The 22,586-nt window shown below is 46.1% G+C and overlaps 2 protein-coding genes across 2 annotated transcripts in view; one reads left to right on the forward strand and one right to left on the reverse strand.

Annotated features, from left to right (window-relative positions):
- LOC135556919 (growth arrest-specific protein 2-like) overlaps positions 1–12,845 on the reverse strand; it is a 69,472-nt gene extending 56,627 nt beyond the window's left edge. Inside the window, exons 1-2 of the mRNA XM_064990322.1 lie at positions 12,763–12,845; positions 3,544–3,712 (exon numbers count right to left, since the gene is read on the reverse strand). Coding sequence (XP_064846394.1) covers positions 3,544–3,703 — 160 coding nt within the window. The 5' untranslated portion in view covers positions 3,704–3,712; positions 12,763–12,845. The remainder of the gene's footprint in view (positions 1–3,543; positions 3,713–12,762) is intronic.
- Positions 12,846–13,438: 593 nt separating this feature from the next.
- LOC135555169 (Fanconi anemia group F protein-like) lies at positions 13,439–15,449 on the forward strand. Its single transcript, XM_064987517.1, has one exon. It carries the CDS (start codon positions 13,590–13,592, stop codon positions 14,643–14,645), a length of 1,056 nt encoding a protein of 351 aa, XP_064843589.1. The 5' UTR covers positions 13,439–13,589; the 3' UTR covers positions 14,646–15,449.
- The last annotated feature ends 7,137 nt before the right edge of the window (positions 15,450–22,586 follow it).

Raw genomic sequence — 22,586 nt, forward strand, 5'->3', positions numbered from 1 at the left:
CAAACTGCTTCCTGAACTATGCTGAGTCACAGTCACAGCCCCATGACTGAAACAGACTGCAGTTTAACTGGTCTGACTGAAACAGCCTGCAGTTTAACTAACTGGTCTGACTGAAACAGACTGCTGTTTAACTGGTCTGACTGAAACAGCCTGCAGTTTAACTAACTGGTCTGACTGAAACAGCCTGCAGTTTAACTAACTGGTCTGACTGAAACAGACTGCAGTTTAACTGGTCTGACTGAAACAGACTGCAGTTTAACTGGTCTGACTGAAACAGACTGCAGTTTAACTGGTCTGACTGAAACAGCCTGCAGTTTAACTAACTGGTCTGACTGAAACAGCCTGCAGTTTAACTGGTCTGACTGAAACAGCCTGCAGTTTAACTAACTGGTCTGACTGAAACAGCCTGCAGTTTAACTGGTCTGACTGAAACAGCCTGCAGTTTAACTAACTGGTCTGACTGAAACAGCCTGCAGACTAACTAACTGGTCTGACTGAAACAGCCTGCAGACTAACTAACTGGTCTGACTGAAACAGCCTGCAGACTAACTAACTGGTCTGACTGAAACAGCCTGCAGACTAACTAACTGGTCTGACTGAAACAGCCTGCAGACCAACTAACTGGTCTGACTGAAACAGCCTGCAGTTTAACTGGTCTGACTGAAACAGCCTGCAGTTTAACTAACTGGTCTGACTGAAACAGCCTGCAGTTTAACTGGTCTGACTGAAACAGCCTGCAGGCTAACTAACTGATCTGACTGAAACAGCCTGCAGTTTAACTAACTGGTCTGACTGAAACAGCCTGCAGTTTAACTGGTCTGACTGAAACAGCCTGCAGTTTAACTAACTGGTCTGACTGAAACAGCCTGCAGACTAACTAACTGGTCTGACTGAAACAGCCTGCAGACTAACTAACTGGTCTGACTGAAACAGCCTGCAGTTTAACTGGTCTGACTGAAGCAGCCTGCAGTTTAACTAACTGGTCTGACTGAAACAGCCTGCAGACCAACTAACTGGTCTGACTGAAACAGCCGGCAGACTAACTAACTGGTCTGACCTTTGTTCACTTTCATCTATCTGACATGTTTACTTAACACAGATGATTATTAGAGACCCTGTCCTGTCTAGAGACCCTGTCTAGAGACCCTGTCCTGTCTAGAGACTCTGGTTAGAGACCCTGTCCTGTCTAGAGACCCTGTCCTGTCTAGAGACCCTGGTTAGAGACCCTGTCCTGTCTAGAGACCCTGTCCTGTTTAGAGACCCTGTCTAGAGACCCTGTCCTGTCTAGAGACCCTGTCCTGTCTAGAGACCCTGTCCTGTCTAGAGACCCTGTCTAGAGACCCTTTCCTGCCTAGAGACCCTGGTTAGAGACACTGTCCTGGTTAGAGACCCTGTCCTGCCTAGAGACCCTGACCTGTCTAGAGACCCTGTCCTGCCTAGAGACCATGTCCTGTCTAGAGACCTATCTAGAGACCCTGTCTAGAGACCCTGTCCTGTCTAGAGACCCTGCCTAGAGACCCTGTCCTGCCTAGAGACCCTGTTCTGTCTAGAGACCCTGGTTAGAGACCCTGTTCTGTCTAGAGACCCTGTCCTGTCTAGAGACCCTGGTTAGAGACCCTGTCCTGTCTAGAGACCCTGTCCTGTTTAGAGACCCTGTCTAGAGACCCTGTCCTGTCTAGACACCCTGTCCTGTCTAGATACCTGTCTAGAGACCCTGTCCTGCCTAGAAGACCCTGGTTAGAGACACTGTCCTGCCTAGAGACCCTGTCCTGCCTAGAGACCCTGTCCTGTCTAGAGACCGGTTCTGCCTAGAGACCATGTCCTGTCTAGGACCCTATCTAGAGACCCTGTCTAGAGACCCTGTCCTGTCTAGAGACCCTGCCTAGAGACCCTGTCCTGCCTAGAGACCCTGTTCTGTCTAAAAACCCTGTCCTGTCTAGAGACCCTGGTTGGGACCCTGTTCTGTCTAGTGACACTGTCCTGTCTAGAGACCCTGGTTAGAGACCCTGTTCTGTCTAGAGACCCTGTCCTGTCTAGAGACCTGGTTAGAGACCCTGTTCTGTCTAGAGACCCTGTCCTGTCTAGAGACCCTGGTTAGAGACCCTTGTTAGAGACCCTATCTAGAGACCCTGTCCTGCCTAGAGACCCTGTCCTGTCTAGAGACCCTGTCCTGTCTAGAGACCCTATCTAGAGACCCTGCCTAGAGACCCTGTCCTACCTAGAGACCCTGTTCTGTCTAGAGACCCTGTCCTGTCTAGAGACCCTGGTTAGAGACCCTGTTCTGTCTAGAGACCCTGTCCTGTCTAGAGACCCTATCTAGAGACCCTGTCCTGTCTAGAGACCCTGGTTAGAGACCCTTGTTAGATACCCTATCTAGAGACCCTGTGCTGTCTAGAGACCCTGTCCTGTCGAGAGACCCTGCCTAGAGACCCTGTCCTGCTTAGAGACCCTGTCCTATCTAGAGACCCTGTCCTGTCTAGAGACCCTATCTAGAGACCCTGTCCTGTCTAGAGACCCTGTCCAGTCTGGAGACCATGTCCTGGTTAGAGACCCTGGTTAGAGACCTTGTCCAGAGACCCTGTTTAGAGACCCTGTCCTGTCTAGAGACCCTGTCTAGAGACCCTGTCCTGTCTAGAGACCCTGTCTAGAGACCCTGTCCTGGTTAGAGACCCTGTCTAGAGACCCTGTCCTGTCTAGAGGCCCTGGTTAGAGACCCTGTCCTGGTTAGAGACCCTGGTTAGAGACCTTGTCTAGAGACCTGTTTAGAGACCCTGTCCTGTCTAGAGACCCTGTCTAGAGACCCTTTCTCGAGACCCTGTCCTGGTTAAAGACCCTGTCTAGAGACCCTGTCCTGTCTAGAGACCCTGTCTAGAGACCCTGTCCTGGTTAGAGACCCTGTCTAGAGACCCTGTCCTGTCTAGAGACCCTGGTTAGAGATCCTGTCCTGTCTAGAGACCCTGTCTAGAGACCCTGTCCTGTCTAGAGACCCTGGTTAGAGACCCTGTCTAGAGACCCTGTCCTGTCTAGAGACCCTGGTTAGAGACCCTGTCCTGTCTAGAGACCCTGTCTAGAGACCCTGTCCTGTCTAGAGACCCTGGTTAGAGACCCTGTCTAGAGACCCTGTCCTGTCTAGAGACCCTGGTTAGAGACCCTGTCCTGTCTAGAGGCCCTGGTTAGAGACCCTGTCCTGGTTAGAGACCCTGGTTAGAGACCCTGTCCTGTCTAGAGACCCTGGTTAGAGATCCTAACCTGTCTAGAGACCCTGTCTAGAGACCCTGTCCTGTCTAGAGACCCTGGTTAGAGACCCTGTCCTGTCTAGAGGCCCTGGTTAGAGACCCTGTCCTGGTTAGAGACCCTGGTTAGAGACCCTGTCTAGAGACCATACCCTGTCTAGAGACCCTGGTTAGACCACCGGCCTCATCAAGGAGCTCTCCATCGAGGTCAATAATAATAATACATTCAGTTAGCAGATGCTTTATCCAAAGCAACTTACAGTGAGTGCATACATATTCCTATGGATGGCCCCAAACCCACAATCCTTACCCAGCATGTTGGTGAGCCACAGGCCCAGGTCTTCCTTCAATGGCAGAAGGCTCGCTTCGTGGCGGCTGGTCAGCCATTGGTTGTACTCCTGCATGTCGGTCAGGCCTGGGCCAATTACCTGCTTGGGACTCAGAGAGCTGCATATCGTGGTTACCTCCATGTCACTGGCCTATAGAAGGAGAGGAGGAGAGGGGTCAAAGACTGAGACAAGACACAGACCTGCTCTCTCTAACTCGGTCTCCTGATCCTTATTCTTTCTATCCATCCTTCCGCTGCACATATATTCTTTTCCCATCCTCCTCTACCCTCTACCTGTCCCTTTCCATCCTCCTCTACCCTCTACCTGTCCCTTTCCATCCTCCTCTACCCTCTACCGGTCCCTTTCCATCCTCCTCTACCCTCTACCTGTCCCTTTCCATCCTCCTCTACCCTCTACCTGTCCCTTTCCATCCTCCTCTACCCTCTACCGGTCCTTTCCATCCTCCTCTACCGGTCCTTTCCATCCTCCTCTACCGGCCCCTTTCCATCCTCCTCTCCCGGTCCCTTTCCGTCCTCCTCTACCCTCTACCGGTCCCTTTCCATCCTCCTCTACCGGTCCCTTTCCGTCCTCCTCTACCCTCTACCGGTCCCTTTCCATCCTCCTCTACCCTCTACCGGTCCCTTTCCATCCTCCTCTACCGGTCCCTTTCCGTCCTCCTTTACCGGTCCCTTTCCATCCTCCTCTACCCTCTACCGGTCCCTTTCCATCCTCCTCTACCGGTCCCTTTCCGTCTTCCTTTACCGGTCCCTTTCCATCCTCCTCTGCCCTCTACCGGTCCCTTTCCATCCTCCTCTACCGGTCCCTTTCCGTCCTCCTCTACCTGTCCCTTTCCATCCTCCTCTACCGGTCCCTTTCCATCCTCCTCTACCCTCTACTGGTCCCTTTCTGTCCTCCCTCTACCCTCTACTGGTCCCTTTCCGTCCTCCTCTACCCTCTACTGGTCCCTTTCCGTCCTCCTCTACCGGTCCATTTCCATCCTCCTCTACCGGTCCCATTCAATCCTCCTCTACCCTCTACCGGTCCCTTTCCGTCCTCCTCTACCGGTCCCTTTCCATCCTCCTCTACCGGTCCCTTTCCATCCTCCTCTACCCTCTACTGGTCCCTTTCTGTCCTCCTCTACCCTCTACTGGTCCCTTTCCGTCCTCCTCTACCCTCTACCGGTCCCTTTCCGTCCTCCTCTACCGGTCCCTTTCCATCCTCCTCTACCGGTCCCTTTCCATCCTCCTCTACCCTCTACTGGTCCCTTTCTGTCCTCCTCTACCCTCTACTGGTCCCTTTCCGTCCTCCTCTACCCTCTACTGGTCCCTTTCCGTCCTCCTCTACCGGTCCATTTCCATCCTCCTCTACCGGTCCCTTTCAATCCTCCTCTACCCTCTACCGGTCCCTTTCCGTCCTCCTCTACCGGTCCCTTTCCATCCTCCTCTACCGGTCCCTTTCCATCCTCCACTACCCTCTACTGGTCCCTTTCTGTCCTCCTCTACCCTCTACTGGTCCCTTTCCGTCCTCCTCTACCCTCTACTGGTCCCTTTCCATCCTCCTCTACCCTCTACCTGTCCCTTTCCATCCTCCTCTACCCTCTACCGGTCCCTTTCCATCCTCCTCTACCCTCTACCTGTCCCTTTCCATCCTCCTCTACCCTCTACCTGTCCCTTTCCATCCTCCTCTACCCTCTACCGGGTCCCTTTCCATCCCTCCTCTACCGGTCCTTTCCATCCTCCTCTACCGGCCCCTTTCCATCCTCCTCTCCCGGTCCCTTTCCGTCCTCCTCTACCCTCTACCGGTCCCTTTCCATCCTCCTCTACCGGTCCCTTTCCGTCCTCCTCTACCCTCTACGGTCCCTTTCCATCCTCCTCTACTCTCTACCGGTCCCTTTCCATCCTCCTCTACCGGTCCCTTTCCGTCCTCCTTTACCGGTCCCTTTCCATCCTCCTCTACCCTCTACCGGTCCCTTTCCATCCTCCTCTACCGGTCCCTTTCCGTCTTCCTTTACCGGTCCCTTTCCATCCTCCTCTACCCTCTACGGTCCCTTTCCATCCTCCTCTACCGGTCCCTTTCCGTCCTCCTCTACCTGTCCCTTTCCATCCTCCTCTACCGGTCCCTTTCCATCCTCCTCTACCCTCTACTGGTCCCTTTCTGTCCTCCTCTACCCTCTACTGGTCCCTTTCCGTCCTCCTCTACCCTCTACTGGTCCCTTTCCGTCCTCCTCTACCGGTCCATTTCCATCCTCCTCTACCGGTCCCATTCAATCCTCCTCTACCCTCTACCGGTCCCTTTCCGTCCTCCTCTACCGGTCCCTTTCCATCCTCCTCTACCGGTCCCTTTCCATCCTCCTCTACCCTCTACTGGTCCTTTCTGTCCTCCTCTACCCTCTACTGGTCCCTTTCCGTCCTCCTCTACCCTCTACCGGTCCCTTTCCGTCCTCCTCTACCGGTCCCTTTCCATCCTCCTCTACCGGTCCCTTTCCATCCTCCTCTACCCTCTACTGGTCCCTTTCTGTCCTCCTCTACCCTCTACTGGTCCCTTTCCGTCCTCCTCTACCCTCTACTGGTCCCTTTCCGTCCTCCTCTACCGGTCCATTTCCATCCTCCTCTACCGGTCCCTTTCAATCCTCCTCTACCCCTCTACGGTCCCTTTCCGTCCTCCTCTACCGGGTCCCTTTCCCATCCTCCTCTACCGGTCCCTTTCCATCCTCCACTACCCTCTACTGGTCCCTTTCTGTCCTCCTCTACCCTCTACTGGTCCCTTTCCGTCCTCCTCTACCCTCTACTGGTCCCTTTCCGTCCTCCTCTACCGATCCCTTTCCATCCTCCTGTACCGATCCCTTTCCGTCCTCCTCTACCGATCCCTTTCCGTCCTCCTCTACCGGTCCCTTGCCGTCCTCCTCTACCCGGTCCCTTTCTGTCCTCCTCTACCGGTCCCTTTCAGTCCTCCTCTACCTTCAACCGGTCCCTTTCCGCCCCTCCTCTACCCGGTCCCTTTCCATCCCTCCTCTACCGGTCCCTTTCCGTTCTCCTCTACCAGTCCCTTTCCATCCTCTTCTACCCTCTACCGGTCCCTTTCCGTCCTCCTCTACCCTCTAACGGTCCCTTTCCATCCTCCTCTACCCTCTACCGGTCCCTTTCCATCCTCCTCTACCCTCTACCGGTCCCTTTCCATCCTCCTCTACCGGTCCCTTTCCGTCCTCCTTTACCGGTCCCTTTCCATCCTCCTCTACCCTCTACCGGTCCCTTTCCATCCTCCTCTACCGGTCCCTTTCCTTCCTCCTCTACCGGTCCCTTTCCGTCCTCCTCTAACGGTCCCTTTCCATCCTCCTCTACCGGTCCCTTTCCATCCTCCTCTACCCTCTACTGGTCCCTTTCTGTCCTCCTCTACCCTCTACTGGTCCCTTTCCGTCCTCCTCTACCGGTCCATTTCCATCCTCCTCTACCGGTCCCTTTCAATCCTCCTCTACCCTCTACCGGTCCCTTCCATCCGCCTCTACCCTCTACCGATCCCTTTCCATCCTCCTCTACCGATCCCTTTCCGTCCTCCTCTACCGGTCCCTTTCCGTCCTCCTCTACCGGTCCCTTTCCATCCTCCTCTACCGGTCCCTTTCCGTCCTCCTCTACCGATCCCTTTCCGTCCTCCTCTACCGGTCCCTTTCCGTCCTCCTCTACCGGTCCCTTTCTGTCCTCATCTACCAGGTCCCTTTCCGTCCTCCTCTACCTTCAACCGGTCCCTTTCCGCCCTCCTCTACCGGTCCCTTTCCATCCTCCTCTACCGGTCCCTTTCCGTTCTCCTCTACCAGTCCCTTTCCATCCTCTTCTACCCTCTACCGGTCCCTTTCCGTCCTCCTCTACCCTCTAACGGTCCCTTTCCATCCTCCTCTACCCTCTACCGGTCCCTTTCCATCCTCCTCTACCCTCTACCGGTCCCTTTCCATCCTCCTCTACCCTCTACCGGTCCCTTTCCATCTACCGGTCCCTTTCCGTCCTCCTCTACCGGTCCCTTTCCATCCTCCTCTACCGGTCCCTTTCTGTCCTCCTCTACCCTCTACCGGTCCCTTTCCATCCTCCTCTACCGGTCCCTTTCCGTCCTCTTCTACCGGTCCCTTTCCATCCTCCTCTACCTTCTACCGGTCCCTTTCCATCCTCCTCTACCCTCTACCGGTCCCTTTCCATCCTCCTCTACCCTCTACCGGTCCCTTTCCATCCTCCTCTACCCTCTACCGGTCCCTTTCCATCCTTCTCTACCGGTCCCTTTCCGTCCTCCTCTACCGGTCCCTTTCCATCCTCCTCTACCGGTCCCTTTCTGTCCTCCTCTACCCTCTACCGGTCCCTTTCCATCCTCCTCTACCGGTCCCTTTCCGTTCTCCTCTACCGGTCCCTTTCCATCCTCCTCTACCTTCTACCGGTCCCTTTCCATCCTCCTCTACCGGTCCCTTTCTGTCCTCCTCTACCAGTCCCTTTCCGTCCTCCTCTACCATCCTCCTCTACCCTCCTTCCCTGTAAACTCTCCTTCCAGACTCATATCAAACATCTCCAATCAAAAATCAAATCCAGAATCGGCTTTCTATTCCGAAACAAAGCCTCCTTCACTCATGCCGCCAAACTTACCCTAGTAAAACTGACTATCCTACCGATCCTCGACTTTGGCGACGTCATCTACAAAATAGCTTCCAACACTCTACTCAGCAAACTGGATGCAGTTTATCACAGTGCCATCCGTTTTGTCACTAAAGCGCCTTATACCACCCACCACTGCGACTTGTATGCTCTAGTCGGCTGGCCCTCGCTCCATATTCGTCGCCAGACCCACTGGTTCCAGGTCATCTACAAGTCCATGCTAGGTAAAGCTCCGCCTTATCTCAGTTCACTGGTCACGATGGCAACACCCACCCGTAGCACGCGCTCCAGCAGGTGTATTTCACTGATCATCCCTAAAGCCAACACCTCATTTAGCCGCCTTTCGTTCCAGTTTTCTGCTGCCTGTGACTGGAACGAATTGCAGAAATCGCTGAAGTTGGAGACTTTTATCTCCCTCAACAACTTCAAACATCTGCTATCTGAGCAGCAAAATTGTAATTATTTGCCTACCTCCTCATGCCTTTTGCACACAATGTATATAGACTTTTTTCTACTGTGTTATTGACTTGTTTATTGTTTACTCAATGTGTAAATCTGTGTTGTCCGTTCACACTGCTAAGCTTTATCTTGGCCAGGTCGCAGTTGCAAATGAGAACTTGTTCTCAACTAGCCTACCTGGTTAAATAAAGGTGAAATAAAAAAATAAAAATAAAAAACGGTCCTTTCCGTCCTCCTCTACCGGTCCCTAATTAACTAACTAACTAACTGACTGACTAAACTGACTGACTAACTGACTGACTGACTAACTGACTAACTAACTAACTGACTAACTAACTGACTAACTAGATCACTAACTGACTAACTAACTGACTGACTAACTGACTAACTAACTGACTAACTGACTGACTAACTAACTAACTGACTAACTAACTGACTAACTAACTGACTGACAAACTGACTAACTAACTGACTAACCAACTAACTGACTAACTGACTGACTAACTGACTAACTAACGGACTAACTGACTGACTAACTGACTAACTAACTGACTAACTGACTAACTAACTGACTAACTAACTGACTAACTGACTGACTAACTAACTGACTAACCGACTGACTAACTGACTAACTATGTAACTAACTAACTGACTAACTGACTGACTAACTAACTGACTAACTGACTAACTAACTGAATAACTGACTAACTAACTGACTAACTGACTGACTAACTGACTGACTAACTGACTAACTGACTGACTAACTGACTAACTAACTGAATAACTAACTAACTGACTGACTGACTGACTGACTGACTGACTAACTAACTGACTAACTGACTAACTAACTGACTAACTATGTAACTAACTAACTGACTAACTGACTAACTGACTGACTAACTGACTGACTGACTGACTGACTAACTAACAGACTAACTAACTGACTAACTGACTGACTAACTGACTAACTATGTAACTAACTAACTGACTGACTGACTAACTGACTGACTAACTAACTGACTAACTGACTAACTATGTAACTAACTAACTGACTAACTAACTGACTAACTGACTGACTAACTGAATAACTGACTAACTAACTGACTAACTAACTAACTAACGAACTGACTGACTTACTGACTAACTGACTAACTGACTGACTAACTGACTGACTGACTAACTGACTAACTAACTGAATAACTAACTAACTGACTAACTGACTGACTGACTATGTAACTGACTAACTGACTGACTAACTATGTAACTAACTGACTAACTATGTAACTGACTAACTAACTGACTAACTATGTAACTACCTGACTAACTATGCAACTGACTAACTAACTGACTAACTGAATAACTAACTAACTGACTAACTGACTGACTAACTGACTAACTGACTGACTAACTAACTAACTGACTGACAAACTGACTAACTAACTGACTAACCAACTAACTGACTAACTGACTGACTAACTGACTAACTAACGACTAACTGACTAACTAACTGACTAACTGACTAACTAACTGACTAACTAACTGACTAACTGACTGACTAACTAACTGACTAACCGACTGACTAACTGACTAACTATGTAACTAACTAACTGACTAACTGACTGACTAACTAACTGACTAACTGACTAACTAACTGAATAACTGACTGACTAACTGACTAACTAACGGACTAACTGACTGACTAACTGACTAACTAACTGACTAACTGACTAACTGACTGACTGACTGACTGACTAACTGACTGACTGACTATGTAACTGACTAACTGACTGACTAACTATGTAACTAACTGACTAACTATGTAACTGACTAACTAACTGACTAACTATGTAACTACCTGACTAACTATGCAACTGACTAACTAACTGACTAACTGAATAACTAACTAACTGACTAACTGACTGACTAACTGACTAACTGACTGACTAACTAACTGACTAACTAACTGACTAACTAACTGACTGACAAACTGACTAACTAACTGACTAACCAACTAACTGACTAACTGACTGACTAACTGACTAACTAACGGACTAACTGACTGACTAACTGACTAACTAACTGACTAACTGACTAACTAACTGACTAACTAACTGACTAACTGACTGACTAACTAACTGACTAACCAACTGACTAACTGACTAACTATGTAACTAACTAACTGACTAACTGACTGACTAACTAACTGACTAACTGACTAACTAACTGAATAACTGACTAACTAACTGACTAACTGACTGACTAACTGACTGACTAACTGACTAACTGACTGACTAACTGACTAACTAACTGAATAACTAACTAACTAACTAACTGACTAACTGACTGACTGACTGACTGACTAACTGACTAACTGACTAACTGACTGACTAACTGACTAACTATGTAACTAACTAACTGACTAACTGACTAACTGACTGACTAACTGACTGACTGACTGACTGACTAACTAACAGACTAACTAACTGACTAACTGACTGACTAACTGACTAACTATGTAACTAACTAACTGACTGACTGACTAACTGACTGACTAACTAACTGACTAACTGACTAACTATGTAACTAACTAACTGACTAACTAACTGACTAACTGACTGACTAACTGAATAACTGACTAACTAACTGACTAACTAACTAACTAACGAACTGACTGACTTACTGACTAACTGACTAACTGACTGACTAACTGACTGACTGACTAACTGACTAACTAACTGAATAACTAACTAACTGACTAACTGACTGACTGACTGACTAACTGACTGACTGACTATGTAACTGACTAACTGACTGACTAACTATGTAACTAACTGACTAACTATGTAACTGACTAACTAACTGACTAACTATGTAACTACCTGACTAACTATGCAACTGACTAACTAACTGACTAACTGAATAACTAACTAACTGACTAACTGAACTAACTGACTAACTAACTGACTAACTGACTGACTAACTGACTAACTAACTGACTGACTGACTGACTAACTAACTGACTAACTAACTGACTGACTGACTGACTAACTAACTGACTAACTAACTGACTGACTGACTAACTAACTAACTGACTAACTGACTAACTGACTACTAACTAACTGACTAACTGACTAACTAACTGAATAACTGACTGACTAACTAACTGACTAACTAACTAACTAACTGACTGACTAACTGACTGACTGACTGACTAACTGACTAACTGACTGACTAACTAACTGACTAACTGATTAACTAACTCAATAACTGACTAACTAACTGACTGACTGACTGACTAACTGACTGACTAACTATGTAACTAACTGACTAACTATGTAACTAACTAACTGACTAACTGACTAACTATGTAACTAACTGACTAACTATGTAACTAACTAACTGACTGACTCCACACAGGAAGCTTTGTTTGGTAGTTACATTTTATTCGGTCTCATACATCAACAGTTAATTTATCCAAACATTTGATATTGAGTATATTTTTTGAGTTTTACTTTAAGCTATACAGAAGAATATCTCTCATACCAACCATGGAAACAAGACTACAGATGTGTATAGCCATCTACCCAGGGCTACAGGGCAGGGATGGACAACTCCTTAGGGCACTGGAGTGTTGCATTCTAAACAGAATATCATGATTAGTTGGTTATTGGAGTCAGTTGTGTATAGCCGTCTACCCAGGGCTACAGGGCAGGGATGGACAACTCCTTAGGGCACTGGAGTGTTGCATTCTAAACAGAATATCATGATTAGTTGGTTATTGGAGTCAGGTGTGTTAACTTCGGCTGGGGGAGAAGTGTGACCACATCAATCAGGTCCCTGAGGACTGGAGTTGCCCATCCCTGCTATAATCAAGCTTTTCCCCTAAAACTCTGTTTAATTATTTTTTTATCTACAGAAATAACAATAGCAGTATTGTTGAATAAGTGGTTGAAATCTTATAATTTGATTCTGATTTATTCTAAATATGTAACAACTTCACAACAAATGCAATAATATATTTGCGGATAAAGCATACGGTATAAATCCTACAAAAACAACAACTACTAGACCAATCAGAGGCATGCAATCAACAGTCCCGGTGCATCTTTCACTCACCCTCTGCAAAGCAACTCTTCTATCCGGACTGTCACCGTCCTCTCGTACAGTGTCTTTGCTCCTCCGTGCGTTCAGTATGCATGCTTTTCACCATCGCTCATCTACCCCCCGCTCTGTCGCGGGAAAACAGTGGCCCGGGGTAGATTCGGGCAATGCATATCTCTGTCTCTCAACCTGTCGATGATCTTTTTGTGGAGCCGAGTGCTGCACTGCCGATAGGAGGGGAGTTTTTGATCAATCACACTGGACTGACTGGGAATGTTATGCTGCGTTACCTCCTCCTCTCATTCTCTCTCTCTGATCTGACATTTGAGAAACTCGTCCGTGCTCACGATTGTAATTAGATAGATGCTGAAGCAGAAGTGCATTGATTGGCCCAGCCACTGTGCAATTTTATGTATTGCAATTGTTCGATTATAAATGACTATAACACAATACAGTGACAAGAGTCGATGGACTTGCTTGTTCTTCTTCTACAATCAATCTACACATATTCGCCAATTCAGAAAAAAAAATAATGTGAAACTTAAACGGGAGAAATATTTTCTCGGAGGACAATACATTTGTTCTATTCGCCAGATTTCATGATTTATACAACTTTTATCTTGAGAACTTTTATTTTGAAGTGACTGGGACGCGCTCGCATACCCGGAAGTTCACTTCACAACATCAACTGGCGGGGGGGGGAAGAGGAGAGGACACGGAGAAAAGAAGTAGCTTTAATTAAAACACCAAAGTGACTTTTCCAAACAACCTTTTGGAGTAATTTCAAGCGTTTTAACATTTTCAAACTCACTTGCAAATGTTCTGATAGCAGATAGTGTCACATGGAGGCTATTGTAAAGAACGTGGAGCGGACCACGGAGCTACTCGCTGTGTCGCAGACAGAGACGGTGCAGCAGTGGGACAAACAGACCCTGGACAGAGCCTTCCAATGGACTCAGTACTGCCAACACGTCTACACAAGGTTCCATGCAAATCCGACCGTCAGGGACATCTTGGAAAAACAACTACAGGTGACAAACGAACATTTACGAACAACTTTTCATGGGTATACGGACATCACGTTTTCTGACCTGTCGCAGTGTCAACACTTGCTGCTCGTGGGGTTACTAAACAACGCCGCTGTTCCGAGCTCAGTCGTCAAACTACTTTTCGACACTATAACTGTTGGAGGTAAATATAAGGACGCCACCGGTCATTGCACTGAACTCGTAGAAGTGAAATCAGCATGTAAAGTCTTAAGCGCCATTCATTTGAAACGCAGTACGTCCTTTCCCGGTCCCGATGCTGACGTGTTAGGCATGACACTGATGGAGATGTTGGATATTCTGCTCTCTCCAGCTACTGGCGGGTCCAAGGTGGGCCTCGCAGAGAAGTTATTGGACAACATCTTACAAACCTGTGGTGAAAATGAAAACTTCTCAGGGGTCGTTGCTGCTGCTCTCCTGTCAAGGAAAAACGACACAACGGCAACAACAAAAATGGCTTCAGAAGGAGTTTCATTCCACTTTATCCTGGATTGGCTGCAGCAACACCACAGTTTACTCCATAATATGTGTTCCACGTTGCCTATTGGTCTTTTGATGGACCTCTACCAGCAGTCTGTGAGGTTTAGAGTGACCTACGGTGACATGTTGAAGCAATGGGGTTCACAGTTGGAGTATGACGTGGGAGAAGGAGAGTGGGTTCAAATCTATACCACCAACGGGGTGTCGTTCAAGACACTGTCTGACCATTATAGGTCGTTGCTAGGGGCTTGTCCGTCAACAAAGGAGGACGTTGAGAGAGAGCTGACAGAACTGAAGGTTGCCGATGGGGACTTTGATGTTAGAGGTCTGAGTGTTTGGGGTGACCTCCTCTCTGAGCTGAACAAGGTCTGAGTGTTTGGGGTGACCACCTCTCTGAGCTGAACAAGGTCTGAGTGTTTGGGGTGACCTCCTCTCTGAGCTGAACAAGGTCTGAGTGTTTGGGGTGACCACCTCTCTGAGCTGAACAAGGTCTGAGTGTTTGGGGTGACCTCCTCTTTGAGCTGAACAAGGTCTGAGTGTTTGGGGTGACCTCTTCTCTGAGCTGAACAAGGTCTGAGTGTTTGGGGTGACCTCCTCTTTGAGCTGAACAAGGTCTGAGTGTTTGGGGTGACCACCTCTCTGAGCTGAACAAGGTCTGAGTGTTTGGGGTGACCTCTTCTCTGAGCTGAACAAGGTCTGAGTGTTTGGGGTGACCTCCTCTCTGAGCTGAACAAGGTCTGAGTGTTTGGGGTGACCTCCTCTCTGAGCTGAACAAGGTCTGAGTGTTTGGGGTGACCTCCTCTCTGAGCTGAACAAGGTCTGAGTGTTTGGGGTGACCACCTCTCTGAGCTGAACAAGGTCTGAGTGTTAGGGGTGACCTCCTCTCTGAGCTGAACAAGGTCTGAGTGTTTGGGGTGACCTCCTCTCTGAGCTGAACAAGGTCTGAGTGTTTGGGGTGACCTCCTCTCTGAGCTGAACAAGGTCTGAGTGTTTGGGGTGACCTCCTCTCTGAGCTGAACAAGGTCTGAGTGTTTGGGGTGACCTCCTCTCTGAGCTGAACAAGGTCTGAGTGTTTGGGGTGACCTCCTCTCTGAGCTGAACAAGGTCTGAGTGTTTGGGGTGACCTCCTCTCTGAGCTGAACAAGGTCTGAGTGTTTGGGGTGACCTCCTCTCTGAGCTGAACAAGGTCTGAGTGTTTGGGGTGACCTCCTGAGCTCTGAGCTGAACAAGGTCTGAGTGTTTGGGGTGACCTCCTCTCTGAGCTGAACAAGGTCTGAGTGTTTGGGGTGACCTCCTCTCTGAGCTGAACAAGGTCTGAGTGTTTGGGGTGACCTCCTCTCTGAGCTGAACAAGGTCTGAGTGTTTGGGGTGACCTCCTCTCTGAGCTGAACAAGGTCTGAGTGTTTGGGATGGTCGTTTTTTTTTAAAAAAAACTTTTTTTAAATTCTTTTTTTTTTTTAACCTGAAACGTTAATTATCTAAACCATGTGAACCAAGTAATCCATTGCCATCAGTTGATGACACAACATGGGAAAGTAATGGGGTGATGCAGAATATTAAACTTTGAAAATCAGAGTTTATCTTGAATGTTTTGGATAATTGACATTCATTTAAAGGGCAAACAAAAAGTTTTAAATAAAAAATAAAAGCTGTATAAAAATAAACTTAAAATGGATTTACCCCCTGTTTGAGCAGAACAAAGCCATGTGGAGCCTCATCAAGATCCTGTCATTGGGCAGTCAGTGTTCGCTGGACACATGCCTGAATGTTTTGGTAACTTTCTAGATACAATTGATTTAAATGTATTTGTTAAAGGAAAGTTTTAAAGAGATATAGTTTGTGCTAAATACAATAAAATGAAAGAATAAAAAGGACTTTCATTAAGCAAATGTTTGTTTTTATTTCAAGTGTGAACAAACTGTCACCCCCCTGTTTGTTTTCTTTGTACACACTGAGACACATGAAACGTTCGTGTTTATTATGGATCCCCATTAGTTCCTGCAAAGGCATTTGTTAAAGCTACTCTACCTGGGGTTAATTATGGATCCCCATTAGTTCCTGCCAAATAAAAGCTACTCTTCCTGGGGTTTTTATTATGGATCCCCATTAGTTCCTGTCAAGGCAGCAGCTACTCTTCCTGGGGTTTATTATGGATCCCCATTAGTTCCTGCAAAGGCAGAAGCTACTCTACCTGGGGTTAATTATGGATCCCCATTAGTTCCTGTCAAGGCAGCAGCTACTCTTCCTGGGGTTTATTATGGATCCCCATTAGTTCCTGCAAAGGCAGAAGCTACTCTACCTGGGGTTAATTATGGATCCCCATTAGTTCCTGTCAAGGCAGCAGCTACTCTTCCTGGGGTTTATTATGGTCCCCATTAGTTCCTGTCAAGGCAGCAGCTACTCTTCCTGGGCCCCAAACACATTAAGATGCTTAAATTACATATTAAACAAAAGATAAAACAGTACATAATATAACTACTTATCAACAATACAAAATGTATAATACCACCGAACAACAATATTACAATGTATGTGTGTGCTAGCATTTGTGTGCATATGTGTGTCTCTTCACAGCCCCCGCTCTTCCATAAGGTGTATTTTAATCTGATTCTACTGCTTGGCAATATGTCCGACATCAGAATGAGCTAGTTAATGAAATCCAAATCTCAATGAGCAGGAGTGACAGATGGTAGCGTCACACGTTGCCCAGGCAACCACTGCTTGAAAGCCAGAGAGAGGATGTTGTGCGCCTTCCAAATGAGTCCCCAGGGACACAGGACCCGTGCCTCTCATTCACTATCAGAGCAGTTTGGAGAGGAAGAGAGCTAAGATGAGGTTCTAAGGTCGTCCTGTCTTTTATGATTCTAGAGGTTCTGATGTGTGACAATATACTGAGCAAAAATATAAACGCAACATGCAAAGTGTTGTTCCCATGTTTCATCAGCTGAAATAAAAGATCCCAGAAATGTTCCATACGCACAAAAAGCTTATTTCTCAAAAATTTTGTGCAGAAATTTGTTTACATCCCTGTTAGTGAGCATTTCTCCTTTGCCAAGATAATCCATCCACCTGACAGGTGTGGCATATCAATAAGCTGATTAAATAGCCTGATCATTACACAGGTGCACCTTGTGCTGGGAACAATAAAAGGCTACCCTAAAATGTGCAGTTTTGTGACATAACACAATGCCACTGATGTCTAAAGTTTTGTGGGAGTAATTGCAGCAATTGACATGCTGACTGGCAGGATTGTCCACCAGAGATGTTGCCAGCTAATTGAATGTTCATTTATCGACCATAAACCGCAAACAACATCGTTCTAGAGAATTTGGCTGTATGTCCAACCGGCCTAACAACCGCAGACCATGTATGGAGAAGCGATGAATCCCAATTTCAACTCTACCAGGCATATGGCAGACAGTGTGCATGCCATCGTGTAGATGTGGTTTGTTGATGTCAACGTTGTGCCCCATGGTGGTGGTGGGGTTATGGTATGGACAGGCGTAAGCTATGGACAATGAACACAATTGCATTTTATTGATGGTAATTTGACTGCACAGAGATATCGTGACGAGATCCTGAGGCCCGTTGTCGTGCCATTCATTCGACGCCATCACCTCATGTTTCAGCATGATAATGTATGGCCTCATGTCGCAAGGATCTGTACACATTTCCTGGAAGCTGAAAATGTGCCAGTTCTTCCATGGTCTGCATACTCACCAGACATGTCACCCATTGAGCATGTTTGGAATGCTCTGGATCGACGTGTACGACACCGTGTTCCAGTTTCTGACAATGTCCCGCAACTTCTCACAGCCATTGAAGAGGAGTGGGACAACATTCCACAGGCCACAATCAACAGCCTGATCAACTCTATGCAAAGGAGATGTGTCTCGCTGCATGAGACAAATTGTGGCCACACCAGATACTGACTGGTTTTCTGATCCACGCCCGTATCTGTGACCAACAGTCATGCGAAATCCATAGATTAGGTCCTAATTTATTTATTTCAATTGACTGATTTCCTAATAAGAACTGTAACTCAATAAAATATTTTTAATTGTTGCAATGTGACGTTTATATTTTTGTTCAGTGTTCATCTGTTTTATAGCCTGAGTTCCCAACTAGTAAACTCCTTTTGAAAATCTAATTATGAACCCTTAACATTTTGTGGGAATGTAAAATCAAAATTTATTGTGCAATATTTATTTATATATATATGTATGTTTCTGTTGTTATATTTGGTCTTGTAGCTGAATCAGTACGAAAAACCCCACAAATCGACGTTAAACTAACTGATAAAGGAAATTGTCAGTGAATTTAGGATTATCAAATCAAATGTATTTATATAGCCCTTCGTACATCAGCTGATATCTCAAAGTGCTGTACAGAAACCCAGCCTAAAACCCCAAACAGCAAGCAATGCGGGTGTAGAAGCACGGTGGCTAGGAAAAACTCCCTAGAAAGGCCAAAGCCTAGGAAGAAACCTAGAGAGGAACCAGGCTATGTGGGGTATTATGAATTATGTATTATTATTATTATTATTATGTATATAATATATATTATGTATTTCCATAACTGTCTGTGATAGTACGAGTAGTAAGACAGGTATGTCGACTCTGAGTGACACTGACTAACAATTAGACTGTCTCACAGGCTGGCCCTCATAGGCCCTCATAGCCACCGGTGGAGGCTCCTCAGAGGAGGCAGGGCAGGACCATCCTACTTAGTGAATTTCATAAAAATAAACATTGTGAAACATAAATATGTATAGTCTAAAACTATACTAAATGTGTTCACGTCACCAAACAATTGATTAAAACACACTGTTTTGCAATGAAGGTCTACAGTAGCCACAACAGCACTCTGTAGGGTAGCACCATGGTGTAGCCGGAGGACAGCTGGATTCCGTCCTCCTCTTGGTACATTCAATACAAAACCTAGGAGGCTCATGGTTCTCACCCCTTCCATAGACTTACATAGTAATCATGACAACTTCCAGAGGACATCCTTCAACCTATCAGAGTTCTTGCAGCATGCACTGACATGTTGTCCACCCAATCAAAGGATCAGAGAATTAATCTTGTACTGAAAGCATAAGCTACCGCTAGCTAGCACTGCAGTGCATAAAATGTGGTAAATAGTTGGCTCAAAGAGAAAGACAATAGTTGAAACGTTTTGAACAAATTAATTTCTTCAAAAATGAAGGAGAAGCTAGAGACAGAGAGAGAGCTAGTTATATTCCGTTGTATTTTTTTAAATTACACATTCAATTACTTAGCTAATGAATGCAACTAGCTAGTTTAGCCTACTCAAACACCCGGCTCAAACAGAGAGAGATCCTTTGTGGCTACGGCTATCCAAAACTGGAACTCTAACAAGCTTTTGGTTTTATTAATTTATTGCCACAGGTGTAACTGCTAAACTGCTTGCTGACTGTACTGCATGATTGTATCAGGTTTACTAACGCGTTAGCTATGTTGACTATGGCGTTAGCTAATATCGTGACAACAATGTAGGCTGTGTGTAGCCGTTAGTGGTTATGGTATGAAGGTTTGGCTTGGAAAGGTTTTTTCGCCTGATGTATCCACAAGGGAACGGAAAAGGTGCGAGGGGAGAGTGCATAGATACGAAAGGAATTATACAACGATCAAAGTGATCGTGCTTTTTTGTATGTGGCTGAAAGTGAAGTGTTTACATGTAATCAGGAGTGTATTCATTCTGCGGATTCTGTTGAAAAATGTTTCTTGAACGGAAGCAAATGGAACAAAACGAGGATAAAAAGACCTGAATTTTTCCAATAGAAACTCTTGTACTCCCTGACGAAGGCCATGCAGCCGAAACACGTCAGATTTTAAAACCTTGCTTCTATTGAACATGCCATACAAATAAAGGCATTTTAATTAATTATATGAAGAGTGCCTTGGTCCTCCTTTCTTTTTGATGACCAATTCCCCCTTTTACCAAAGAGCACCTTCTGTCTACCAAAATGTACTATTGTGTACCTTAGTAGCGCTTCCCTTCTTCCTCTTTCTACTAGAAACTCTTGTTTAATTAATTAACTAATTGTACTTTTTATTTAACCTTTATTTAACTCGGCAAGTCAGTTAAGAAATTCTTATTTACAATGACGGCCTACCCCGGCCAAACCCGGACGACACTGGGCCAATTGTGTGCCGCCCTATGGGACTCCCAATCACGTCCGGATGTGATACAGCCTGGATTCAAACCCAGGACTGTAGTGACGCCTCTTGGACTGAGATGCAATGCCTTTAGACCACTACGCCACTGGGAGCCAAACTGTTGTTTGCAACTTTTGGACTAGTGATTACACCCCAGATCAGCTAGATGCAGGCAAGAGGAGTGTGCAAAGCGATATTGAATGTGTCAATGTCTGTCACATTGATTACTCAAATTTCTCTCGACCTGTGTGCACCTACGTTGTAAACCTTCATTCACAGGCTAGGTTGTAGCAACCTCACGATGAAGGGAAAATTAGAGTATCAACTAGTAGCCTTAACCTATCGATGTTACATTAGCTGGGGCGAATGGAATATGAATGACAGTCATCCAATATTCTGTAATAAAAATAAGACCATTTTCATAAAATGCAAAAACAAATGTCCTCCTCATCTTAAACGGCGCCAACCACCACTGATCGCCACCCTGGCCAGGTTTATAGCGCCGAACAACATCACATAGGCTTGTGATGTCAATATGCAATCGTGCCTTGTTTCATATTTATTCATGGAGTTTATTATTATTTGTCTATGTTTAGTGTACATATCTGTCCATCTTGCTTCCGGATCGTTCACTGGTTTTGTCTCCATGGAAACCATGTACAGTATATCAGTCTGTTTCACGAGACACTGAGAAAGACAGAAACAGAAAGATCCAACATTCTTCTGATATGTGCCTTTAATTATGTAGAAAATGTGAATTCCGCATATAAGCAAATTCTTTATGGAAAAGAATCTTCAAATAATCTCACTGTCTCTCTCTCCCTTGCCTTCTCTCTCTCCCTCCCTCTTACACACACACACACACACACACACACACACACACACACACACACACACACACACACACACACACACACACACACACACACACACACACACACACACACACACACACACACACACACACACACACACATATGTCAACAGTGTACCTTCTCTTCCTCACCAGTAGGCTAAACTGGGCCCCCACCCTCGATTCTACACAGCTGGTTGGCTGGCCTTCGTGACACCCCCCCCGCACACACAAATCCCACCTCCCATGTGTGTGTCAGATCACCCTGCTGCTCTGGGATCAATTAGTCAAATCAGGCCTCTTCAATCAAACCCAGAACAATGTCTGGTGTGGGACATAACAGCCAGCGGATTACTGATTACTGACAGGCACGGACGGTGCGGAGGGGAACGCCAACATGGCCATGGCTCGTTGAACACGCCACTGGAAAAGCAAGAGACGAGACGGAAGAGACAAGGGTCAGCGAGTCTGGAGCAGCGGCTACACAAGCTATTTATTAACACCGTTATGAGGAACATATGTACGGAGCTGGTCACAGAAACACATTGTGTTTCCTACATCGTTTTCACCTGCTCCTCACTTTACAGGTCATTTATGAGCAATCAATTGGACAGGCTTATCATTTATGAGCAATCAATTGGACAGGCTAATCATTTATGAGCAATCAATTGGACAGGCTTATCATTTATAACAATCAATCCATTGTGGTTGAATCTGTTTGAAATTTAGTGCTCGACTGAGAGGACCTTGGACAGGCTATCATTTTATGAACAATTTATGAACAATCAATTGGACAGGCTTATCATTTATGAGCAATCAATTGGATAGGCTTACCATTTATGAGCAATCAATTGGACAGGCTTATCATTTATGAACAATCGATTGGACATGCTTATCATTTATGAGCAATCAATTGGACAGGCTTGTCATTTATGAACAATCAATTGGACAGGCTTGTCATTTATGAACAATCAATTGGACAGGCTTATCATTTATGAGCAATCAATTGGACAGGCTAATCATTTATGAACAATCAATTGGACAGGCTAATCATTTATGAACAATCAATTGGACAGGCTTATCATTTATGAACAATCAATTGGACAGGCTTATCATTTATGAACAATCAATTGGAAAGACTTACCATTTATGAACAATCAATTGGACAGGCTTACCATTTATGAACAATCAATTGGACAGCCTTGTCATTTATGAACAATCAATAGACAGGCTTACCATTTATGAACAATCAATTGGACAGGCTTGTCATTTATGAAC

This window comes from Oncorhynchus masou, chromosome 15, assembly GCF_036934945.1.
Source record: "Oncorhynchus masou masou isolate Uvic2021 chromosome 15, UVic_Omas_1.1, whole genome shotgun sequence".
NCBI classification, from domain to species: Eukaryota; Metazoa; Chordata; class Actinopteri; order Salmoniformes; family Salmonidae; genus Oncorhynchus; species Oncorhynchus masou.